The sequence below is a fragment of the Eurypyga helias genome, unplaced genomic scaffold (assembly GCF_000690775.1).
Source record: "Eurypyga helias isolate BGI_N326 unplaced genomic scaffold, ASM69077v1 scaffold5945, whole genome shotgun sequence".
NCBI classification, from domain to species: Eukaryota; Metazoa; Chordata; class Aves; order Eurypygiformes; family Eurypygidae; genus Eurypyga; species Eurypyga helias.
In genome coordinates, this window is record NW_010249364.1 from 871 (window position 1) to 25,580 (window position 24,710).

The 24,710-nt window shown below is 42.2% G+C and overlaps 1 protein-coding gene across 1 annotated transcript in view; it reads left to right on the plus strand.

The window, feature by feature from the left end:
• Window positions 1-721: 721 nt before the first annotated feature.
• The window catches only part of LOC104509387 (metallophosphoesterase domain-containing protein 1), a gene marked incomplete at its 5' end in the record, with an annotated part of 27,112 nt that continues 3,123 nt past the window's right edge, over window positions 722-24,710 (plus strand). The window contains 3 exons of the mRNA XM_010151318.1: window positions 722-947; window positions 19,049-19,164; window positions 23,851-23,964. Of these exons, the coding sequence (XP_010149620.1) occupies window positions 722-947; window positions 19,049-19,164; window positions 23,851-23,964 (456 nt within the window). The remainder of the gene's footprint in view (window positions 948-19,048; window positions 19,165-23,850; window positions 23,965-24,710) is intronic.

The following is a 24,710-nucleotide window of genomic DNA, read 5'->3' on the forward strand; positions in this document are numbered from 1 at the left end:
GGTGGTTGTAAGGTTTTTCACTAAATACGGGTTGTAAAATATTCTTGAACATGAGTCACTTAAAATTATAGTCCGTGGATCCAAGGAAGTCACTGAGAAAATGGAGCACGATAAAACATGGAATAGAGGCAAACTGCGAGACTCCTCTGTGGGATGTGGAGTTTTGACAGCTAAACCCAGTCCCTGTCTTGCTGGAAGGCTTGATCTTAACGTCGGGGAAAGAGGGCAGCAGACCCCTCTGGCTGACCCAAGTTCGGAGTCTGTAAGACCTCTTCAGAACAAACTGATAAAGACCCCAGCTCTGGGAGAAGAGAACTGGCATTATTTTATGAAGCGGTACGGCCAATCTTCTTTGAACCCTAATTTCTGTCAAAGAGTTATCATCACTGTCACAGTAAGTGATACTTACAGCACAAATGGCAATTAACTAGAAGTAAATAGTAGAGCAGAAGTCTGCAGACTGGTTTTTAAGGTTGATGAGATGAAAGTAGTTTCAGCACATTAATGCTAAGCATTCTAAATCATCCTGTGCCCTGAAAGAGACAGTAATGTCATTCACCCGAAATCACCAGGCACTGCTGTCACATGTATCAGGGATATGCTCGAGTGCTTCAAATATGTGAGCATGTTATAGGAATCAGTAGTAGTTTGTGAGTCTGTCTGTTTTCTCTTGTCGGATTTTCCATAAAACAAGTAACCTGTTTGTTTTTCACTGTTTTAGGTAGCCTGCCCTATGAATACAAGATTGTGATAGCAGGAAATCATGAATTGACCTTTGACCAGGAGTTCATGGCTGACTTAATCAAGCAGGACTTTTACTATTTCCCCTCTGTTTCTAAGCTGAAGCCAGAGAGCTATGAAAATGTACAGGCTCTTCTAACAAACTGCATCTATCTTCAAGACTCCGAAGTGACGGTGAGGGGGTTCAGAATATATGGCTCCCCTTGGTAAGCAGGTTTTTAAGCATACATAAAAACCCATACTGTTGATTGCTATCACATCGGCCGTTTTGTATGCATCAGCTATATTTGGATTGCTGCGTTAGGGAGAAAAGTAATACTCTGATAAAGTTTTATATTTTCTTGTGATGAATCATTCCTGTGACAAAATAATGTACTTGTGTGTGGGTATTGTTAACCAAATAATGATGGGAAAAAGACAGCATGCTCTTTAACTCTCAGCCAGGAGCAGTTCTCCGACACTGTCCTTGTACGGGGGTTTTGTGCCATAAAATATGTTTTCTCCACTTAGTAAGTTTATATAATTACAGGTTAATTTTATTGCAAGGGTACATTCTTTTGACGATTTCCATCCTACAGATAATATTTACGGTTCATTAGCGTATATAGCAATCATTAACGCAGCAAGCTTGTTTCAGTGTTTGCTTAGGATTTTTTTTTTTTTTTAATATCCCGCAGAATCTTACTTTCTTTTATAGAGTAATAGCTTTCCTCAAGGTATAGTTGAGCTTCTAAAGTCAACAAATCAGTGGCAACCTGGTATTTTATGGATTTTGCTCTGCTGTGTAGAGTGAACGCTTAGAACTCCCTGACAGTATTGGAGACAGATGGGTTTGGCTTCCTGACCTCCACCTTGGACCTTGTATGTGTTGCTTCTGTGTCTCTTGCCTATGTTACTTTACAACTACATTTATTTCTGCTAACAGCACTGCAAATTGGATCTTTTATTAGTATTTGGTATACATTTAAAATCAGTTAAAATTGATCTTAAAAGGCATGTTTTCAAGGAAAACCATTATTCTTCCTTTTAAAATCACATCAGGTTGGAATGTAGGAAACAAGTTGTCAAACCTGATGCATATACTCCAATGTGAATTTTCAGTGTGAATAAACTGTGAAATCTCTTGGATTTTTTTTTTTTTTAATGAAAATTGGCATTTTCCCATTTGGTTACTTGAGATGGGTGTTCATTTTCTATGAGCTTATTATTCTACATTTGTCTACATTAAATAGTTTCCCTCTTAAATGCACCCTTCTCTCTCTCCCTCTTAGATCTCCAGATCTTTCTGGGCTTTTTTTCAACCTACCCACCTGCTGTGATGTAGTTCATCTTCCTCTTGTGTCTACTCTGTGTTCAATCAATGTACAATTTACTTCATTTTCCAAATTATTAGGGAAGATATTAGATGGTATCAGTCCCAATATTAACTTCTGAGAAATGCCACTTGGCATCTCTTCCCATTTTGATGTTCAACTGTAAATACTGTAATTATGTTCTGTTTATAATACGTCTGGCAATTTCGTATCTTCACTGCAAAATTCATAACCAGGCACCATATTTCCAGTGTCAGTAATAATTTTCCAGGCAATAAACTACCAAAACTCCCGTAAGTCTAAATAAATTAAATTGAAGCAAAACACTAGATAAAACTGCACCAAGCAGAGGCTAAAGGAAACCATTTGAACTTTCTGTGTATGATTAGATCTGTAAAAATCTGTTGAGAAAACTTTAGTCCACCCACTAACCCATAAATAATGTTTCTGTAAAATCTGGTCTGCCTCATTCCTTTGTGTGCTAATCCTGTAGTTCTGCACAAGTTGTGTAAGCTATCTGGCATGACCTATTCTTCTTGAAAAAAGGTTGCTTTCCATCTTCTATGCATCTTTAGGTCATTGCTAAACTTCCACGCTGCATGTTTCACAGTGTTGCTAACTCATCTCCTACCCCCTTACGGTGCTGGATGAAAAGTGTTGCAAGGTCCCTTGAAGATCTTTGCTTGCTCCTTGTGGGAGAGAGTCTTGATGAGGGTCTTTTAGCCGTGCTGGATTTTTTTTTTTTTGTTACTATGCAATGCTGAATGAAGTTTCCATGCTAATTGATGTCATGTCCAGTGGAAACAGCAACAACAGCAGTAATAGCAGTAATAAGTCGCTCCTTGTCATTCTATCAGGCCAGCAGGTGCAGGACTAACAAAGTCACATCAGCCAGCCCACCAGTCAGAAAACTGAGGAAGAGAAACTGCTATTTTGTGTGGGTTAAACTAGCTGCCTGCTAGATTGAAGACTGCAGTACAAGTCTGTGCCAACTGATCGCTACTGCTCTTTAGCATTTCTTCTTGTTTCTAAACTTCATTCAGCCTGAAAAGAGAGGTTTATCATAGCCTCTCTGAGTAATCAATCTCAGTTTCTTTCTACACCGTAGTATTGTAATTTCTAAAAAAACTACAGAACTTTGGGAAATTTTCCATGGTGAATCTTTTTTGTCCTTGCATTATGAAGCCGGTCCTTTAGGAAATGCTTATGAATCTAGTCAAGACTTTAAAATTTAGAGCTCCTTAAGATCTCAGAACTCAATGAGAAAGCTAAATTTCATGCAGTTAAGTATCCTAAAATATTTTCTTTTCCAGCCTTGAAAATCATGCATATAGCTTTTTGAATGAATTTATTTAATTGGAGAACTCCCAATTACAGTTTATGTTTGTTGTCCATACATGACACTATTTAATGAGAAGGTAAGCTATCAAGGAATTAAAAGACTGGGACCCCAGATCCTGCCTTTCCTTTTCTGTATCAGCCCTGACCTTGTATCCTACTGTCACCCTTTGTAAAAATAAGCTACAGATATCCCTCCTTTATAAAAGAGGTTAATCAATAGTTGCAGAGTACTTTGAGAATGCTGGAGTAAGGTCTGAGTCAATGTCAACCAGCATTAACTTAGTGTGTTTACCTGTAGCCATCTGCATTTTTATATAACCTGTACACAATTCGATTGTACTTCTGCTTGAGATGTTTTAATTGCAGAGTAAACCACGAGAGCCTGGTTGGTTTGCATAACATGCCAGTCTCTCAGGCCTTTTAAATCCGTACCCTTTGTGTGTGGTTACATATATTCAATAGCGCTTGGGTATTTTGACCTCTATTATTATTTAAAACTCAGTGGTTGTTTTTAATTGCATAGAAGAAATAGGACACTGTCTTGTCTCAGAAATCAATGCTGTAACTCTCTTGAGCTCCAAGGGCAAGATTTGAGGTGCCAGATTGAGCCTCTACGCACTAACGAAAATTTAACTCCCTTAAATGTTAATTACGCTGGTGTTGTCATCAAGCAGGGAGCAACCATTTTGGAATGCAAGCTGCAAAGCACAAAAGCTGCTCTTTGGGAATTAGCATTTGCAACACCAGTGTCTTGGACCACGGATTATCTGTAGAGGTGATGAGGGAGAGGGGTGTAAAAACATCAGAGGCTTCATGAGAAACTGGGGAATACCAAGATGCTAAATGTGGCCAGAGCCATTCTGAAGTCGCAGGGCGGCTGTGTTTGGTCCAGGGGACCGATGCTTTCGACAGCGAGATCTGCATGAGCAGGGCAGCGGTAAGAACGCAACGTGCTTCCTCCTAGTGTAGCCCAGAGCGTTGGTTTCTTTTCTCATACAAAGCCTGGACACAGTGATTGTTTTCACAAAAAGCTAAGCACAGGGAGATGCACTCTGGTTTCATCCCAGCAAAACCCAGGACATGGCCAGAAGATGCTCACGGGCCTGGAAGCAATCTTGTGTAGAGAACAGCCGTAGTTGCTGTGAATGTAAAACAAGGACTTCGGTTCCTCAGTAACATTTATTGTAAGTTGGAAAGCTTCTGGTTGGAAAGTACTTTTAAACACCCTAATTTATTCTGAACTACCATGACAAAAGTCAAACTGGCAGATAGAATAACCCAAATAATTCCCTATAGTAATTTCTGTATGATGTACCTTTGACTATTAAGCTTTCCCAAAGATGAAGCCGTTTTGTGTGTGGGGGGTTAATTTGTTTTAATTAATTTGTTCAGTAGCATACAAACCCGTAAGATAGAAATAAAAATACAGCAAGCAGGAACCCCAGAGAGGTGGCAGAGAATCTCTCCTTAGGTGTTTCCAAGACTTGGCTAGACAGTCATGGCTGACCAGCTGTGCTGGTGATGAGTGGTAGGGAGTGGTAAGTTTGGTGACTAAAGATCACCAGCGGTGCCTTCTGAGCAGCGTTCCTGTGATTTTGTCAGTCCCACTGTGGAACTAGAACTAGGTGTCAGTGTTGATACCTCAAATGAAGAGCATCGACAGGGTCCTTACAGCAGGGAGCTTTGGTGTTGATATCAAACTCCCTACAAGCTGGAGATGGTCCTGGCAGGTGGCTTGGTAGCCAGGAAGCCGAGATAATCAAGGAAATTTGAACTTGGATTTGAAGTAGAATGTCTTTTCTGTGTCATCAAACTGGATATTATGTCTATGATGATGTCATTCAAGGAACCATATTAATAAATGATTAGTGGGTATTTCAGTTACAGCTTTTCAGCCTTCAGTTATAGATGATTGCCCCCACAACGTGCTACTGTTTTGCAGGTAAGAGTTTTGGTGTTAGCTACAGCTGGCACGAAGATACCCAATAGGATCCACTTGTGCCTCTGCACTGCTAAAGATTCCAATTGCACAGTCGCACACTGTGTTTGCACAAAAAACCCTGGCGCGTTCAGTGCACCAGATCTGCTGTGCTGGCTGAATGAGTCACCTATACCTTATTCCTTTTATACTCATTACTCAGGATTCCCATGTGAAAATAAATGCCTCTAAAGGTGCAGGTACCTTTTTGTATCGACGTGAGAACATCTCTCTGAGGTTCATACTTGGACGTGTGGTCCTGAGCGTTGCTGTGTCTGCTTCTTGCGTTTCCAATAATGGACTCTGCCCTACTATATGTTTTTTCCATTGAGTTTTCCAACTCTGTGCGTAACTAACTTGGCTCTGTGTTCTCCTGTGGCATGCAGTAACTGATGGTAAGACCTGAAGACTAATGAACTGACCTGATCAATAATCAGAAGCTGTTTGTTATACTGGCTGTCCCCCCAATGCCTAATATTGCACCCTTGCCTCAAATGTACAGAAAAAGATGTGCACCTGCAGAAGTACACATATTCTGTGTGTAGGCTCTAGTCTTGTGGAAAATGACAGGAATTCTAGTGGAATTTTCTGTTAAAAGGTGGAGTAATGACAGGGTAAGAGTACCCTTTTACCTGACTTAGTAAGAGAAATCCAAGTGGCAGAAGGAAAACGTCTTCCTAGGCTCTGTATTTCCATAATGCTTCTAAGCAGCTGTACACAACTGCAGGAGAAATTTTGGTCCTCCTGCCCTCAAACAGGCATGCAAGGTGGCAGGAAAGCATTTTCTCTCTTTCACTGCTTTTCTTCATTTTCCACAGTGTGGAAGAGGAAGGGACAATCAAAGCCCTCTTTCCAAACATATGACAATTTCATTATTCTAAATGACATATTGGCCTGGATAGCTTAAAGAAGCCTTTTAGGATGAGATTGCCTCCAGACTTATTATCCAGAGTGTGGGATTTTACTTGGCTTTGATTATCTGGAGGGATCTATTCTTGTGAAACAGAACCTCATTTTTCTTTTTGCAGAATTACAGTTTCTTCTAGTGTCTATGTATTCTCATTTCCTCCTTCATTCTTTTGTTATAGGCCATCTGGAACTTCAGAAACTTTCATTTCCCAGTCAGTGAAAATGGGAGAGCAAGGATTAATGTCAGCTTAGAAAGGCGTTTGTGACCATTTGTCGTGAAGTGACAGACACCCGGGCTGGAATCCTGGGGTTTTTGCAGCGTCTCTCTGATGGAGCGTTGATTAGATACGGCCTCTCGTACCACGTGGCTGTTCAGATAGTGGGAACCGAGTGGAGAAGGTTAGGGCTGTGGATGCGGGGTGTGTTTTTTTTCTGTTCAAGTGGTGGTTTTGCTGAGCTCAGCATGCTGGGTCAGGGCCGTTAGGTAAGCTCTGGCTGTGTCATGCCTGAATTGCTTCCAGTGTCAAAGACATCAACCTGTAGGTTGCATTAGCGTGTGTCAGCCACCAGCTCAGCTCAAAGCAACCCTGACAGGGGACCTATTCTCCTAAAATCATCATCCCACTCTGGAAATCTGGTCCAACCTGTTGGCCCTTTTCTTGGTGCGCTGCAGCTGTCTCTACTACTCCGGTACGTAGCCGGGTGTTTCACTTAAGCTGTATAGCCCAGTGCGGTCAGCAGCGCTCAGCTACAGGTGTGTCACTCATCTGGTTTCAGATTTTCATGTCTGATTTGTTTTTTCATCACAGAGGTCGCTTCGTTGTACTCCTCAAACGTCCTCTTGCGCGTGTGCACACGGGCACTTTGCATAGAAAGACTGGTGACCCCTGGGTATAACTGGGGAAGTCTCAGCCTGCAAGGGGCAAAGTGAGGCAGACTTGTTGTCCCACACAGACTCTAGGCCACCCATACCCTAGGTCTCCGTTTCAGTGCCGTCCTCCTCCATCTTTTTAAGAACAGCTATAATAGTCTCTTTCATTCCTCACTGAACTCAGTTTCCATCAGTAAAATAATGTAGCAAAGATTTATGGATTCATTTCAAGAGAGGGGCACGCTTTCATTTTGCCAGTGATGAATCATCTAATGTTTACTTTCCCAGACCTTGTACAAATCTTTACAGTCATTGAGGTGAACATCAATTAAAATGAAACTGTATTAAAATAAAATATTGACTTCATTTAACATAATGTACCTCCCGAGTTGGGAGTGTGGCTTCCAGACGGAGCCGCAGCAGCGATGCGAGATGCTGTATTGCAAGTTTCATTCCCTGCAAAATTCATGGGAAATAATAACTTCTGTCTCAGTGACCACTCCTGATTCTTCGTTCTTACTCCCCCTTTCAAATCTGCAAAAAACCTATTCAGTACCTTGCACATGACAAGAATATATAGGGACTCAAAAATCTGTGTTATTGGACAAAACCATACTAGAAGTATTTAGAAAGAAAATAGTGATTCTCCAATGTTCTCTTCTTTCTGCATCCTCACCTGGTCAAAAGACAGACATACAGATAGCTAAAGTGCAGTTGCTTCTGCACAGTTTTCTAAAGTAATAAAATCCTACACTAAAATCCTTGTAAACTTCAGAATAAGTAGATTTTTGAGCAGGTGGCTTGTTTTTATGTCTAGCTCTGTCAGTGCTAGAGTTTTGGATGGATGGATGGATGTGGAAATGCTGGATGTGGACATACTACAGAGTGCAGGGGTTTGGTTGCTCAGAAATAAGTTTTAAAAAATGGTAGATGTTCCCTGATTTTTCAAGTTGGCAACTATTTGGAGCTTTTTTCATTAGTGACTTTCAGACAGGCAGCGTAAGTGAGTAATTTAGGTGGACTGACATGGTTCTTGAAAATGAAAATCATGACTGGGAATAATAGGCTGAACTCATTATTCAGACTTGAGGCATCTCAAGTCTCAGAAATTCTGGGGAGAGAGCTGGTACCTAAGCCAACCTGATGTGGCTGCATGGCTGCGGTTGGCGTGCTGGAGATGCTTTATTTCAGGCATTCGGTAAAAGGTAGGTGAGGTGTGACAGGTGTGTAAGGAATAGCAACGTGCGTAGAAGAGAGGAAGCAAAAGTCATCATCCTGTTAAAATACATTAATTAACAGTCTGAGGCACATAGATACGGGTTGCATTGTATTTTCACAGGATGCTGGGGTGGTATTTTTATTTCCTCTTATATACTTAGCAGAAACCCTTTTCCATTTTGGAAGGTGCTGCTTCTAAAAACACTTAAAACCACAACACACTACGTTTTAGTTTGCAGCATATGGAAGATCATAAGAATGTTTTTGCCTGGAAGATGATTTTGATCTCTTAAATTCAACTGCTCAGGGGAGGTGGTGGGGAGAAATGGAAGAAACCGAACTCCTGAAGCGTGAAAAGTTTTCCAGTGGCCGAAAGTGAAACTGCAGAGTGCATTCTGGCTGTTTTAACATCAGAAACAGATCACTGGATCGGTTTTCTCTAAATTTTTTCTTTGGTTGTTTTTTTTTTTTACTATTGACACTTTGCTAAACTTGGTGCATTTCATGTGCACTCACTGTTTTTTACATGGCCTGGAAATAGAGGAGGTAGGAGCCTCATTCAGTAGATGGTAGGTGTACAGGTGCTGTACCAAATAAAAATTTCTCAGACTCCAAGTGAATGTTAAAGGGACGTGGCTGTTACTAACGGATTGAACTCTGCAGTAGCTACGTTGAAATAGAATGAAACCTGTGCTGAACTACACCTATCACAGCACATAAATATCATCCAAGTCAGGCCAGTGTGGTAAATTGTAGTTAGGATGCGCTCCTGAGAAATTTCATTTTTCCATTTCCCTCAAGATTTTTTTACAGTCACAGCAGTTTAGAATATCCCTTTTTTTCTTTTCTTCTTAACAAATCTTTTCCCTCAAGTAGAGTTTCTCCCCAACATTGCCCAGGACTTAGGGGTCCGGAACAGTTCCGTCCTAGCGCAGTCACAGTAGAGGAAAACCGGTAAGTCGGCCACCTTCCCCTGCTGCGTACTTGTACGTGCGTGTGTGTTAGGGATGCGGATCAATCCTCTCACACCCTTCACAGTGACCTCTGGCAGAGTGAGCCTAATCAGAGATGCTTGGCATGGCTTTGCAGTTGTGTTCCTTCCCTGCGTCTGTAGGAACGCGCAGTACGTGGCCGCGGTGTAGACCCGGAGTTGGGGCTGATGGCACCCAACGTGTAGTGGGCAAGTCCTGTCTCTTGCGATGTCCCAAGGCATTGTGTGGATTTTATGTTTTGGAGTGCGAGTGGGGATTTGCGTTTGTTTTGTTGCAAATGTTTCTAGCTTTTGTTAAATTAGAGAGCAGTTGAAAAATATATGGCTTTAGTTTAATTAGCTTGGTAGAAAAAAGTCCTTTCTTGGGCAGTAATTATTAGTTGTATATTATTAAAAGGAAGTAGTTCACATTCAGTTACTTAGCAGAAATAATTGAATCTTCTGATCCAGTAAACTAGCTCACTTTGGATTCGGCTGGTTTTTAATTTAAGACCTATAGAAGAGGAGACCTGTAATCTCACTACAGGGAATTGGCTTCACTTTCCTGCAGTTCATAAACCACAAGAGTGAAATTGCAATCCCCCACAGCAGTTTTCCCTTTATTTTTCACATTTCCTTGAAAGTTTAATTTTATGAGACAGAGCCGATTTTAAAGTTTAAAGTGCTTTTTCTGTTGTTTTGGTGCTTTTTTCCCCATTTTTTTCTCAAACAAAAGGACTACCAGCTCGATCTGTAGTCTGGGCAGTAGGCTCAGACGGCAGCAATTTCAGGATGTTTCAAAGATGTAAACACAGTTGGGTACTGCCATGAGCCCTTTGGCCATATTCCAAGAGAAACACAGATAGCAAACTAGTTTGGAGCGGATTTACATGGAGCAGATTCTCAGCTGGAGTAAATTGCCAGAGCTCCACCGGCTTCTGAGCCATTTACACCTGGGGAGAGTCAGCCTCCCTGCTTCACGGGAGCTTGGGTGTGTGCGTTTTCCCTGGGTTTTTGCACATGGAGAGGTAGATGGTTGTGCTCCAAGTGAAGAATTGTAAATAGAGCCACTGTCACAGAAACTAATTGTAACGCAGTTGTCTCGGTTCTTTCTCTTTTCCCTGACCAGATTTTAAGGGGAAAAGTAATTTACCACTTGTTGTGAAGCTGTTTAACATCAGAACACTTCCTTTGGATTTGTTGTTCATAAATTCATTTAATTTAATAAATTAGCATCATTTAATATGAATTAATATGAGGATTTTCTTCCCCAGTAAGGAATAAGAATAAATGTGAACCAAATTTGAACTTATTAATTGGCTGCACCTCTGTGTGTCAGATATTTCTAATTACATCACGTACATCAGATAATTATATGGGGTTTTTTACGTTTATCTCAGAATGCCTAGCTAGCTGCATGAGCATTCAGGTGGTAAAGCTGTAGCTTTCTGTCACAGAAAGTTATACCGCGGCAGTACTTTCCACGCTGTACTGTGGGGTGAATTTAGGACTGTGGGAAAACATGAATTTGGAATTTAGGATTGCTTGGACGTTGTTCCCTTCAGGTAAAAACATAGCATATGAAGTATCAGTATGTGCTTTTTTAAACAAGAAATAAGTTCATCTGTTGCTCAATTGAAAATGTTAAAAATAATACACTTTATGCATATATGCACACGTGCTACATTAATTTATTTGTTTTGGAAGCGTTTTCATGCTTGTTTCACTCAAAAGGGCTTTGAATTTTCTAAGGAAAAGAAGGTAAGAAACCAAAAAGGAGGGGAAAAAAAGGAAAGAACTGGCAGACAGTTAGTCCATATGGCCTAATTACTCCTGGTATTTTGAGAAAAGAATGTAAACCTGGTGAGGTACTAAACTGAAAAGTGGCTACTGTGAGGGCCTTTTTTGTCAATTCACAGTGCACCTATTCCAAATCCTAAATATTTTAGTCATGTTTCAGCTAGGAGAGTCCCTCCAGGAGCTGCATCATAAAAACCCCCACAAGTACAGCATCTCTGAAGGGATATTCCATCTCCTCGCTTAGCAAACTTGCGCAGGGTCTCAGAGGACTACAGTAAACACGGATAGCTGGATGTCTGGGGGGACGATGTTTTTCTTTAGCTGTCTGGTCATTTGGTGGTGAAAAACTGAAGATGCCATGCATAGATGGGCCTCAAATTATTTTTAATTACTGATTGCCCTATTCATGGCAAGTTGTACATTTAAAATGAGATGGTGACTGTACTGTGGAGGGTCTATTAACTCCTCCTCTCTCTTAACTCTTCTCTCCGTGACTGTCAGCTATCAGTAGCTGAAGTACAGTCTGGATAACCTGGCTGTACCTATATTTTTTGATACTGAGAATCAGAGAGACTGAGGGAACAGACTCCTGAGACATCAGGAGCTCAACACCTTGTCCTGAGTTAAATCCGTAGGTCTGTACTAGAAGTCTGTATAGTCCTTCATCTGTACTCTCAGTGCTGAATCTCTTGGCTAATTATTCCAAATTAGCTTTTACATTTGTGTGTTGGGTTTATTTTATTTTCAAAAATATTATTGGGCTATTATAATTTGGCTCCCAGCAGAATGAAATAAACTATTTGCATTTGGTGTTGGCATGTTTTAAATTCAGTCTTTCATTAATTCTTCTCCTTACCTGTTATCTTCTGTTTTCTTGTTATGAAGATAAAGTAGATTTCATTTTACTTTTCATTGTTTTATAACAGATTAATGTTTAGAAATGATCAGTTCCTATTAGTCACAGCTCATTCTTTCAAGAGATGTATGAAATCCTTTACTAAACAAAAGAGGAATGATTTCATGTGTAACTCAGACTGCAGAAGAAATAATTACTGACAAAGGGCCATGTTCTGATTTTTGCCTTCCTTCCCTTTTGTGAAAACAGTAATTTCATTTGATTCAGAGTTTCAAGAATGACAACCTTGGATGCTAAGCAAGCAAGGCAAAAAACCAAGAGCACAGCAGACTTCCCCATGGAAGAAATGTCTGTCGTGGCCAGCAGACTGATAGGGGATCAGAGACCAATTTGCTGCTCACTGCAGCCTCCCAAAGGAATGCTGTGCAAGCTGTCTAGCGTCTTTGCACCCTCCTTTCTGCGTTCTCCTTTCCGTGTTCTCCTTTCCACCTGCTGAGCTGTACTTCGTGTCCATGTGCTCCAGGGCATAATCTTATATGAGATTAATGGTCATTTGCATTTATTGGAGTGTAAGGCCTTAGCTTTTGTTAAAAAAACCCTGGTTCCCATATTATGAATGAGTGAATCCAAGTTTCTCTTCTGTAATGTCATTCTTTTTGTACACTGCTTTCATACCTCTTCTCTAAAATCCTACCATCCTTGTCTCTCTCACACGGAAGTTAGTCATAATGTAAGCCTCCTCACACTCCTCAAAACTTCCGAAACCTGTTTTTCTTTAAATCTCAGTTATGCTGTCCAAATGCTCAGACACCAAGATGTTGAACGGTATCTCGAAGCCTATAAACAACCAACGCCCTGCCAGTCCTTCTTAGCACTAATGGCTTAGCAGCTAGCTTTGTCCCTGCCTGCTTTGGATGGTCCTCTTGAATAAGAGGAGTGTTATTTCACAACTGCTTTAGGTGTAGAAACAGCCAATACCCCACAAAACCAACCAAACAAAAAAGGCGAACTTTTGTGAATCCTTGGATAGAAAAATGAGTAGAAAGCGGTAGAAATACTCAATGAACTGGGTAGTTACTTATGGAGGGAAGGCTAAAAAGGCAGTTACGGAGATTAGGTAAATTTGACTAACACCGTAACGGGGAACATAAAAATACCTGGAGGATGTGAACACCAGGCAGGCAGGGAAGGTAGACAGTCTACAGAGTACTGTATACCCATGTTCACGGGACTGTAGTTGTAATAGTAGCATTAAATCAAGACCAGGAATAATTAGACTTGAATGTCCAATAGTAAATTTTCATGGGCTGGGAATTAGGATCTGTTGGAGTTTTGCCTGTGATGCCACTGCTGAATCAAACCGCTTTCTGGTGCTCCATGCTTTTCGGTGACCCTTGACCCGTCATGTTTACCAGTGTGACTTTCAGCATGCAGTGTCCAATCTTCTAAATACTGAATATGTGCAGCTCTGCGATTGTTGGAAAGGGGAACAGGAATGAGAAGACCGGTCTGGTCCATTCTTTTCTCACTGAGCTTCTTTACAGTCACTGGCCCGTACCTATTTATTTTCCGATGGGAAAAAGGTCAAGGACTAGAGCAAGTTCTATGTGTTTGTGAACCACTGAAGTTTATTTTGTAAGCAGAGGAGTTCTAGTGAGACACCTTGCCTTTCAGCTGCAAAAAAAGATTTCGGTGGGAAACTAGAGAAACGCGGCGGCACACCGTGTTTTAGCTGGGCACTTTCTGCTGTCGAGGTTGGACACGCTCGTGGCTGTTGAGCTGCTTTCCACCCCTGGCTCTCCGCAGGTGCTGGACCACGCCAGGGAGTTTTCCCGTGAACTCGGAGAGTGACGGCGTGCCTGCTGGTGGCAGGGTTTGTCTCATTCAGCGGGACAGTAAATCTCGCAGCCTCCGGGTTCTTGTGGTGGCCGACACGCCGCAAGCCCTGCGGGCAGTGCCGCGTGGGAGTGTTTCTTTGGCTGCCCCGCTGGCCTGCCATCCCGGTTTGTGCCCAGTGACCAAGTCCTGGGGAGGTGTCCCCTTGAGCTGGTGAGCGTGCAAAGTGTGCTTGCTTTACGTTAAAACGCTTAAATGGAATCAGGGTAACGGAGAAGCAGGTTTCACCCTGTCATTGCTCGTAATAGAAAAATCCCTGCGCCTTCATAGTTTTGCCCAGTTAAGTGTCCTTTTTTGGTGTCTCCTTTCTCTCCCTCTGCTGAGCAGATTGAGATGGGTACCACTGGCTGGAAATTGAAAACCTTCCATTTTCACGTAAATTACAGGTCAAATCTGTGTAGTGCATCACCGCCCTTCACAGTAAATCACATATAAAACTAAGTTATGCCCCATTTAAATGACAAAAGGATTCTTGGACTACGTGATAGCTCTTTCCAGTAGTAGCCGAATAAAAGAAGAAAAACTAATAAATAATTAAGGCGGTAGTATGTTTGACCACCTTTTTTTTAGTATGACTTTTTTTCTGTTATCATTGTAACAGAAATGCTCCTTTCAGAGACAACTAAAGCACTAATGATAGCTAAGAAGGTCATTCCTGGGAGGTTAAAATGGTTTAATTAGAATTTATGAGGAGGTTACTGTAAGAGTGCAGAGAGATGTTAAGGGGTTAACCTATAAGAGATTACATTGTAGTCAGTGTTCTGTTAAAGTTTGAATTAATTTTTCCCATGGGTTTTTCACATTCTAATTTTCAACTAAATGAGACATCTGTTTCAGAAAAGGAAAATTTGCTATGGTTGTCATAGCAACTATCATTCTGTAAGAAAATTATTCCAATGGTTACTTTAGAAGAGAAAGATAGAAATTCCGTACATAAAGCAACATCCGATTGCTAGCACAAATTCTGATAATTCAGCCCTTTTTCGATGGTAGATTATTTGACCTGCAAAATTTGTTCATATGTTTTTAACATAAGGTTAATTGTGCTGTAAACAAATTCACTTCCAATGTATTTTCCCCCTCGAGTCTTCTGTGTAGACAATCATTATTCTTATAACAATAGAAATATCGCTGAATTTCAGTAGTGTGAAGAAACTCAAACTGCTCGCTTTAAGAAGATAAGACCTAAAGCAAAGTATGTTTCTACACAGGAGTGAATGTATTTCACTTTAGAGGTGAAATACACTCATGATGTATGTCTTTAATTGCCAAATGTATTTTTCTTGGGTTTTTTTGAGAACAGCAGATTTTTCTTTTATGAAACATAAATGACAGTATTTTCTCTGTAAAATGTAAACTATTATTGAAAAATAAATTATAAAAAAACTACACTTCCCCGAGCAAGCAGGAACTGGGGATCCACAGATTCGGTGCTTGATATGAAGACTTTAACTTTGCTTCCAGGTTCCATCATAAATGGCAATTTTAGACAAAGTTGTCTTTGCACAATGTCCAGGTCACAGACTTGTGAGTGGCTATTAGAGGAGATTTTTTTTCTTTACTTAGAAACTTTGGTAGCTGTTTTGCAATAAATTTTCAGAAGAGGGGACTTGGGGATTTATAAAATCCCCGTGTGCATATAAAGATGGTTTTGCTTTGGGGGTGGGGGCAGTGAAGTGTGTGATTTGTCTTTCTTCTCTCAGATGCGAAGCAAACCAACGTCCTCCGCTGAATCCTTGCTTGGACTTCACATTCTTTTTTGCCAGAAATATCCCAGACGTTTCTCCGGATCTCGGGACTGTCACAAAAGACGGCATAATGGCAAAGCACCCAAGTTGTAACATCTCCCCTTCACAAAAGAAGGGCTCTGGCATGCATAACTTACCAGCCCTGCGCCCAGGCGCTGCGCGCTGCACTCACCACAAAGGCAGGCAGGGACGGGGAGGGGGGGAAGTGCTTCTTGTCTTAATAAGCAGATAATGCCTATTCATAAAGGGGAAACAGGCTTTTTAAAAAGCCGCCATGTACAGGCCGGCCCTCGTAGAGGCAGGCAGAGGCTCTCCCAGCTGCATGTGCCATTCGTGGTCATTTGGATTGCAGCAGGATCAAACTGACTTCTGGTGCAACCTGTGACAGTGATAGAATCATAGAATCATACAGCCACAGAATCACAGAACGGTTTGGGTTGGAAGGGACCTTAAAGCCCATCCAGTTCCAACCCCCCTCCACTAGACCAGGTTGCTCCAAGCCTCATCCAGCCTGGCCTTGAACACTTCCAGGGATGGGGAATCCACAGCTTCTCTGGGCAACCTGTTCCAGTCAGGATTATTTCTCTTTGCAAATGCTTCATTGTATACTTAAAATGATTATTCCCTAGGTTTTTGACCTTTTCTTTTTGGGCAATTATTCATCTTTCCCCCGGGTGTCTTCCTGCTGTGTCCGGCGCACCTGCGGGGAGTGGGATGGTGCCTCGTCTCGCGTCCCACACAGGACTTGGGGCGATCCTGTCCGTGCCCAGCAGCACCGGGCCGAGCGACAGGTGGGAGCCAGGGGCCTGTGTTCACTGCATCCACCAGTAGCTTTAAAAGCATGGCTGACGGTGCTGACACTTCCTTCGCCTCCTATTTGTCCTTGCAAATACTTTCTGTCGGTGAGATTTTTGCTCCTGGAAAACTTGCTCTGGGCCTAAAGATAGTTTGCCAAACAGTTGAGTATTTCTGTCTCGGTGAAGGAAGGTACTTGGCATGGTAAGGTATGGAACGCAACCCCAGTGGAGTTTAGAAAAAGCATAACCTTTGTATATTTTTATAAAGCCTCCCACTTGTGTAATATCCGAGCACCTCGCAGACTGCAGTTTATTTATTTTCAGGTCATTCCTGTGCGATAAAAATACTCCCATTCTGTCAGTGGTGAGCTGAACGTAAAGACAGGCTGATCAAGCTCCGCAGGCTGGGAGTTGGTTGTGTGTGACAGTGCTACACGGTAACGTCACTTACTGCAGAATAAGCCAGGAACTGGAATCAGAGAATCTGTAGGTTGGAAAAGACCTTTGAGGTCATCGAGTCCAACTGTTAAACCCAACCCTGCCAAGTCCACAACTCAACCGTGTCCCTAAACACCACATCTGCACGTCTCTTAAATCCCTCCAGGGATGGTGACCCTACCCCCTCCCTGGGCAGCCCGTTCCAATGCCTGACAGCCCTTTCCATGAAGAAATGTTTCCTAATATCCAATCCAAACCTCCCCTGGTGCAACTTGAGGCCGTTTCCTCTTGTCCTGTCAGTTGTCACTTGGGAGAAGAGACTTCAGGTGCCTGTAGAAAGCGATAAGGTCTCCCCTGAGCCTCCGAACGAGCGTGAGTTACCACCCCAGCAGTAGGCAGGTGAGAAGCCATGTACCTGTGAGCCAGGTGCTGTTCTCTTTATGAGGAGAGTCTGCTGGGAGTGGATCAGGTAACCAGAAAAGTGTGATTTCATGTCCCTGATAGAGGGAGGTCTTTTTCTTAGCCAGCCACCTTGGTCTGAGCAACCTGACTCAGAACAAGGCTCCCACTTCATTGCTACTGCTATTAGCATCTCTTCTTCACACACCTTCCTCACCTCCCTCGTCGCAGCTTCTGGAGGCTGCGATGTGTTTCTGGTCCCAACGGCAGATGTACGGAGTTTCACCTTTTTTTTTTTTTTTCCTGGGACACCTGTTTATCCAGACCCTGGTTATCCAGGACACGTGATGAAGAGCTAGAAGATGAGCTCTTAGCTGTGGACACAGGAAGCGTTTCAGTCATCTTGTCTAGAGTAGTTGTGGCTCTTTGTGTCTGTGGAAGAAAGGCAGGAAACCTGCTGCAAAGCCCCCTTCTTTCTTTCCTTTTACCAGAATTTTCCTCTTCCCTCGGGTAAGCCACATCCCTGTGTATTTTAGCTCTGTGTTTTTAGAGCTGTTTTCAATAGGCATGTGCTTTACAGCATTCTGAAAGGAAAAGTGGAAAATATATCATCATGAAGACGTGCTAATTTTTGAAATGTTAGTCAAGCATCAGTAGTGGAAGAGGATGAATAATAGCTCTATGGGCATTTTCTTTTGTCTTTGCCATACGTAATGTAAAGTGGAGTTCAGAGAATTTCTTTAAAGAATTCTTACGTTTTTTGATGCAGTGAGGGAGTGTAAAGCTTTCTTCAGCAAAGTAGCATCTCAAAGGGAACTCTGGTTGATGTGCATGTATTTGTAAACACTAAGGCTGCTATTATCATAAAGCTTATTAAATCACAGCAGCCTATTTGTTGTTCTCCAAATATGGATATGGCCAGAAGACGTCAGTCAAAAAATCATTAAAAAATTCCAACCTAAAACTAACCCCTCATTTTTATGACCTAGAATTAGAGCATAGTCAGCAAGACATAATTTACCACTGTGTTATAATTGCTGTGAAATACAGTTTTTTATTCATGGGATAGAAAGATACAGATAAATTGTGTTCTGACTGACAGTGTTACAGTCTCGCTGCTCCGTGATGAGCTGCTCCATAAATACGTTTTAAAAAATGTAAATGCCTGTCTGATAAGAAAACCTGAATATGGGAAGTCTTACTTAAAAGCAAGTCAACACACCCGAAAATGCTGTGTAAGAAAAGAATCAGTATTTTTGTTCTGATGGGATGCTTCCAAAGAGGGAAACAAAGCAGCATAGACGATGCCTCTGACTTTGGAGCAGGATCTGTCGTTGTGCCAGGGCCTGTCCCTGCCCAGCTGGTCACAGGCTGAGGGCCAAACGTGACGGGAGCCAATGTGAAACATCTACCCGCAGCCAGGTACCTGAGACTGGTGTTCTTCTAGGTGCTGTGGGAGTCCGGCATGCTCATCCACACATGGAGATCCTGCTGTCCAGGTCTTGTAAGAGTTACTTTTCACCTAGTTAGAGGAATACTGCATGTTTTACTGTATGCTGCCTACTCAGAGTGGTAAGGACTGCACTGATCTGCCACGCAAGTTAAATAACGCTGATTGTATGGAAAGAGAGTTTTTACTGTGCACACAAAGAAGAAAATGAATGCTATTTGTGTCTCCAAATTCCATGCTAGTAGAGAGTCAATCTCCGTATTATAATTAGATAACCAGTACGTGGAAGTAGCACTGAAGACATTCTCCTCCTCTCTTGGCAGGCAACCTTGGTTTTATGGCTGGGGCTTTAATCTTCCACGAGGCCAAGCACTATTAGAGAAATGGAACCTTATTCCAGATGGAATAGATATTCTTATAACACACGGACCACCTCTCGGTAAGAAAATACTAGTGCTCTGAGCTGTGTATTTCAGATGATTATACAGTAACTGATGGCTCTCCTTAGACAAAGAGCGCAATCTGCACTTACGGAAGTCAGAAGTAACATCCGAACTGATTCCAGCAGCACCGGGACTTCAGCTCGGGTTTATATTTCATGGTTATCTATGCTCAGTGGTAGGGAATTAAATAATGGCTTACAAAATAAAGCCTTAACACGTACAGCTGTAATGAGCCTTATAAATAAGCAAGGTCTAGTTTTCCTATGCACCTGTGCGCTCTACTGCTGGTGAAATTAATAGACTTAAAGCGTGGAGCCTGCTTGAAGAGAAAAGCAGGACTGGGATCTTATTTTTTTAGCATGGTCTTTCACCCTCACTTGCATGGCATCCCCCCACCAAGCACCCAGAGTCCGGATTTTTCCTCATCATGCTGACTTGCTGCATCTTCTGCCTCACAAACACCAACGCTGCCATTGTTTGCCTGTGCTTTGGGCAGTGTGGGTGAATTGCCTGTCTGTAACAGTCTGGCAACACTAACAGACCAACAGGGAATAGTTTTGCATTTGTGTTTTACAGATATTAAAAGCCAGGAGAGATTTCTTGTATTCCTAGATAACAGTGAAATTGTGTTACAGAAATAATATAGTCACAGAAACTTCTCCAGATTTAGTAAAGGCTTAAGACTTTTAACATGTTTTTCAATGTGTTTAACATACAGCAAGCTCTGTGTTTAACCCTCACTAATTTAATGAATGGACACCAACGTAAAGCACATCCTTAAGTGCTGAGTCTTACTGGGGAGGAGTGCTTTGTGTGAAATGAAGGCAGTTGGTTTCTTTAAGCCTTTACATTCCCCTATTTCCTGAAGCTAAAACCCTCTTGTCTTCCACCCTTTCTTCTCCTCTTTCAGAGCTTGGAGGAGAAAGTATCTGAAGGGTTTGTGTTTTGTTGTTTTCTTTAGAAAGCCATGTTTGCATTCCACCGCTCACTAATCCTGGGGGAGAGGGCTGCTTTGTGAGCAGGGTTTCTCACAGTAAGGGCGTGTGTTTTGATACTTCACCTAAGTGGAGTCTCATGCCATGCCATGGACTGATTTTAATATGGACCTGTATCCTAAAAGTGGATCACAGAAACTTAATTGTTTAGCCCTTGAGGTATCAGCTCACGGTTAGTACTGGGGATAATCCCTGTTGGTTTCTGAAGCATGACGCTGGGGTTTTTTATATAGTTTCATTTATAAGCCTTATTTAAAACATTTTCAGAAGCCTTTAAAGCCGTGTTTTAAACCAGCTGATCAGCTGTAAAGAAATCCAACCTTCAGCTGATCTGAAGAATCTCCCTATATGTAGCACTTGAAATCCAGTGTTGGAAAGTGGAGAGAGGGGTGTCGCACCACCCAGCCTCAGCCACCTTGCTAATTTAGCCACCACACCTCCAGGCAGCCTCTGGATTTATCAGAAGGAGGAGAACCTCTAGAGAGCATTGCAGAGCTGGTACTCAACAGACATGCTTTAATAATAGCCTTAATAATAAATTTAATAATTGAAAAGTAATTTAATAATTATAGTAATTCTAAGGAGAAGCTGCCCATCTCCTCTGACTGCATTGGGATAACGTAAATTTTCCCCATTTCCATGGCTCAGTATCTCTTTTAATTTTTTTAGTTCTTAAGCCTCAACCATCCTCCAAGGATTTTCTTTCTTAAAAGTTCCCCTTTCTTTTGTCTTACTGATGCATTAATAGATGGCTCAGGCGCAGAGCCCTCCGCCTGAGGGCATCAGCTGTTGGTCTCCCTGACACCCATGGCAACAAATGCATGAGGCTTCAAAAGAAATTAGCACCCTGCCTAACTTACAGAACCTCCTTATTGTGTCGCTCCCTCCGCAGACCTTCTGGGAGACAGGATCCTCCTTGACTCTCCCAGCCAATTACTTTAACCAGCAAGCTGATTACTGTTGTTCTGATCTTGGACAACATCACCAGAGCTGTTCCTAATGATCATAAAGAGCAATCAGCGCTCTTGCAAATTCCCTTTTTTGCCCCAGCAAGGCTGCCTAAATTCTGTCCATCATCCCTTTTCTGTGCCGCTTTCTCATTCCCTCACTTCAAAAGAGCACGTACCCTCCTAAACTAATTAATGCTGCATTATTAGGTAGATCTAAAATGGCCTGCGTGATGTAGATGCAGAAGGACCGTTCAGAGTTGACAGACTTTGTGTTTCTGAGTCAGTTAGGCACATAACAAAAATCGGAGTAATCTTTCCTTTCTGTTTCAGAGCAGTGCTTTGGGATGAAACCAGGGCAGGGGTACACAGAGGATGAGAAAACAAAGGTTAAAAAGGCTACTATTGACCATTTTATTAGTAACCTGTCTGTTATTAAGAAAGATACGCCACATATTTCATAGCTTATGAAATGCAGTATTCGTGATTTATGGGCTCAGCGCTCATGTTCATTTCCTCATCAGCATGGTTTTACTACTTTTATGTGTAGTATAACTTTTAAAGTATTTTCCCTGAGTCCTAACTGCATTTATAATTCTTTTACTTCTCTTCAAAAAGTTCACTTTTCTTTTCTTTGTTTGTTTTTAATTTAATTTCACCTTTAAGTCTTCATTTGTAGCTGTCTGCTTGATTGTCTGTGACAAAGATTTATACTTTCCTGACAGCTGCAGAAACCTGTTTCAAGTAACCAAACATTAAAAAAACCCTAAGATGAACTCTAATTGTTAGCTAGGTGTAATCAATTATTCTTAGTTTGTGTAGTCAGGTGTACATAATAAGCTGCAAACATATGGGAAAGCTTCAGAAGGGTGATAATGCATGTAAACAAAAACATGTTCAACATAAATAATGCTTAATTTAATGGAGAAGTTAATTTTATGGGTTTTTGTTTGTGAAGTTTTTGAAGTGGAAATACTTTTGGCTCTATGATCACCACAGACATTTTGACAATTAACTGTTTCAAATCGTTGAGGTAGCAAAATCTGTGGTTGTAATACGTTTGCTCTGAAAAGAGCATCACTGGATTCCAGAGGAGTTGCTGGCCTCACTCTGCCATCCTAAATACTTATTGTTTCCTACAGTGAATTTTGACCTGTGTTGGATACCAAGAGTGTGAGGAAATCAGTTACCAGAACTGAGCGTTGCTCTGCTCCGTCTGTGGTTCAGCGGGGCTTTCTCTTTGCACATCCCACCGGCAGCAGCCAAGCAGCCTCTCCGGAGGCATCTGAAAGAATTAGGAGTCTGTGGTCGTTACCACAATTTCCTCTTTTTGACACTTCGGATGCCTCATTCCCAACTCACTGCTGGAAATTTGACTTGGCCTTCTGAGGAGCTGTGACACAAGGGTGAATTTTTGCCATTTCCGTAAAAGCTCACGGGATGCTGAGCCTGGTTTCCAAGCGTGAGCGTCTAAAGGGGTGTTTGTTGATGTGTGAGCCTACCCTGAAGCTCTCGCGAATCTGAGGGCTTTTCTAATAGCTTGAGTACTGCAGTCCTGGTCTTCAGAGCCAGCTGTTTAGCTGCTGTTTAGCCATGCCTGGGTGGACGTCTGAAGTAAAGACAAAAACTAGATCCAGTCTCTAGACCTGTCTGGCTGACTGCTCATGCCTGGGTGGATGGACGTCTGAAGTAAAGATGAAAACTAGATCCATTCTCTAGACCTGTCTGGCTGACTGCTGTGTTCTCAAAGGCACACGCTCTCCACGCTATTCCAGCCACACGGGCCCACGGGGAAAGTTCCAGAACAACTAGAGAAACCCAGAATGCTGGGATCTTTTAGGTTTGCAAATTTGAGCCTGATGAAAATGACAGAACAACAGGAAGATATCAAGATGGCTGGTTTCAAACCTCTTGATGCAGCAGCATTCCTCTTATGACCACTTTGAAAGAAACGTGGGGCTGCAGTTGGCAGTAAGCATCGCCCTGCAGCGTGGTTTTGGAGATGCAAGTCGGTGTACGCTTCTGCCGGCATTCATTAAAAAGGTGGTTTTGTGCAAGCTTCCTGCAAGTAAATACAGCCCTTAAAAACATTTACTGCAGAGGGGCTGGGTTTCTCTTCCTCTCTGAGCTCCATAGACATGGGCTGATGGGGCTTGCTGTGCCGTGAAACCAGTTGGACCTGAGGATGTTGGTTTTAGGCATGCTGTGGGCCCCTCACCCGAGTTCCACTACTGTGTGGTTCAGTATGATAACAATATAGTTTTATTATTGCACAGATTGCATTCCATCAGTTAAAAGTGTTCAATTCAGAAAACTAGATCCCAGGATTAGATGTAAATAGCTAAATGCTGATTTAGGTTCTTTAGAGACTCACTTTGGGCATACTGCTCTTCACGCCTCACCCTCTTAGAAGGGAGAATGGATAAAGCATTGAGCTTTCCCATCAACAGCACTGCAAAAATGCTTTGATTGCAGTATATATATACTTCTTTTTTGGCCTTGAAAAACAACTGGCAAGAGTTATCGTAGTCCTTTTTCTTTTGATGAGCTTTTATGGTTTTCCCCAAGTATTTTTCCCTCCTTCCTCTTCTGCTTACTAAGGCACTGTTTTCTTTCCATGAGAATTCTTCTATGGCTGCTTATGAAGAGCTGTGCGACACGAAATCTCAGAAATGCTGCACAGCAGTACAGCTTTGCGAATAGGCTGCCTTCTTTTAAAGCTTTCCTTTCTTTTCCAAAGGTTTTCTAGACTGGGTTCCTAAGAAAATGCAACGGGTAGGATGTGTTGAGCTGCTGAACACAGTCCAGAGACGAATACAGCCAAGGCTTCACGTTTTTGGACATATCCATGAAGGTCAGAACACATTTCTTTCTACATGTATTTAGAAACCACAGGCACAAAAGTTGTCTGGTTTGCCTAGCATTTTCAAATTTGAATGTCTGAACTGAAGCACTTCTGGAATTCAGATACTTATTTAGCTGCTTATATAGAGATGAAATTGGCCGATACCCACATGTCAATATTTGTTCTTCAGCTTCTCTTTCAGTTTCTACATCTGTAAAACAGGGTGATGCCTCCTTCACAGAGAGGATTACTGCGACTTTTAAAATAAGAACACGAGTCCAGTAGTTACAGAGAATGACTACATATTAGGATTGATGGATTGTATTTGCCTCTGTGGAATCTCTGTGACTTCAGACAATTTATGTAGCTTGCTGTGTCTCAGTCTCTGTGTTTGTGAAATGTGTAAGAATGCTGAGAGGGGAGCGTCTGAGGCTTAATCTTCAAGACTGTGCAATAAAGGCTGTCACTCCCCATCAGTGCACATACGAAGCTGCGGTCGGGAGGGGCTGTCGCCACTGACGTGTGTGGTTCAAGGTCTTCATTCGTGCGTTCGTTTGCTTTGGCAGGGGAAGCATTTTGTACCCTGGCAAAACAACAAAAAAATATGCCCCGCTGAAGTCGGTCACAGCAGTCCCTCTCCAGGCAAAGGGAAAGGTAGAAGCTGCCTGCCGTCGAGAAGGCTGTCCTGTCCACATCTCACGGCAGCAAGACTCCAAGCAGCGCCCCCCCCCAAAACAAACCCCGGGGCCGTGCGG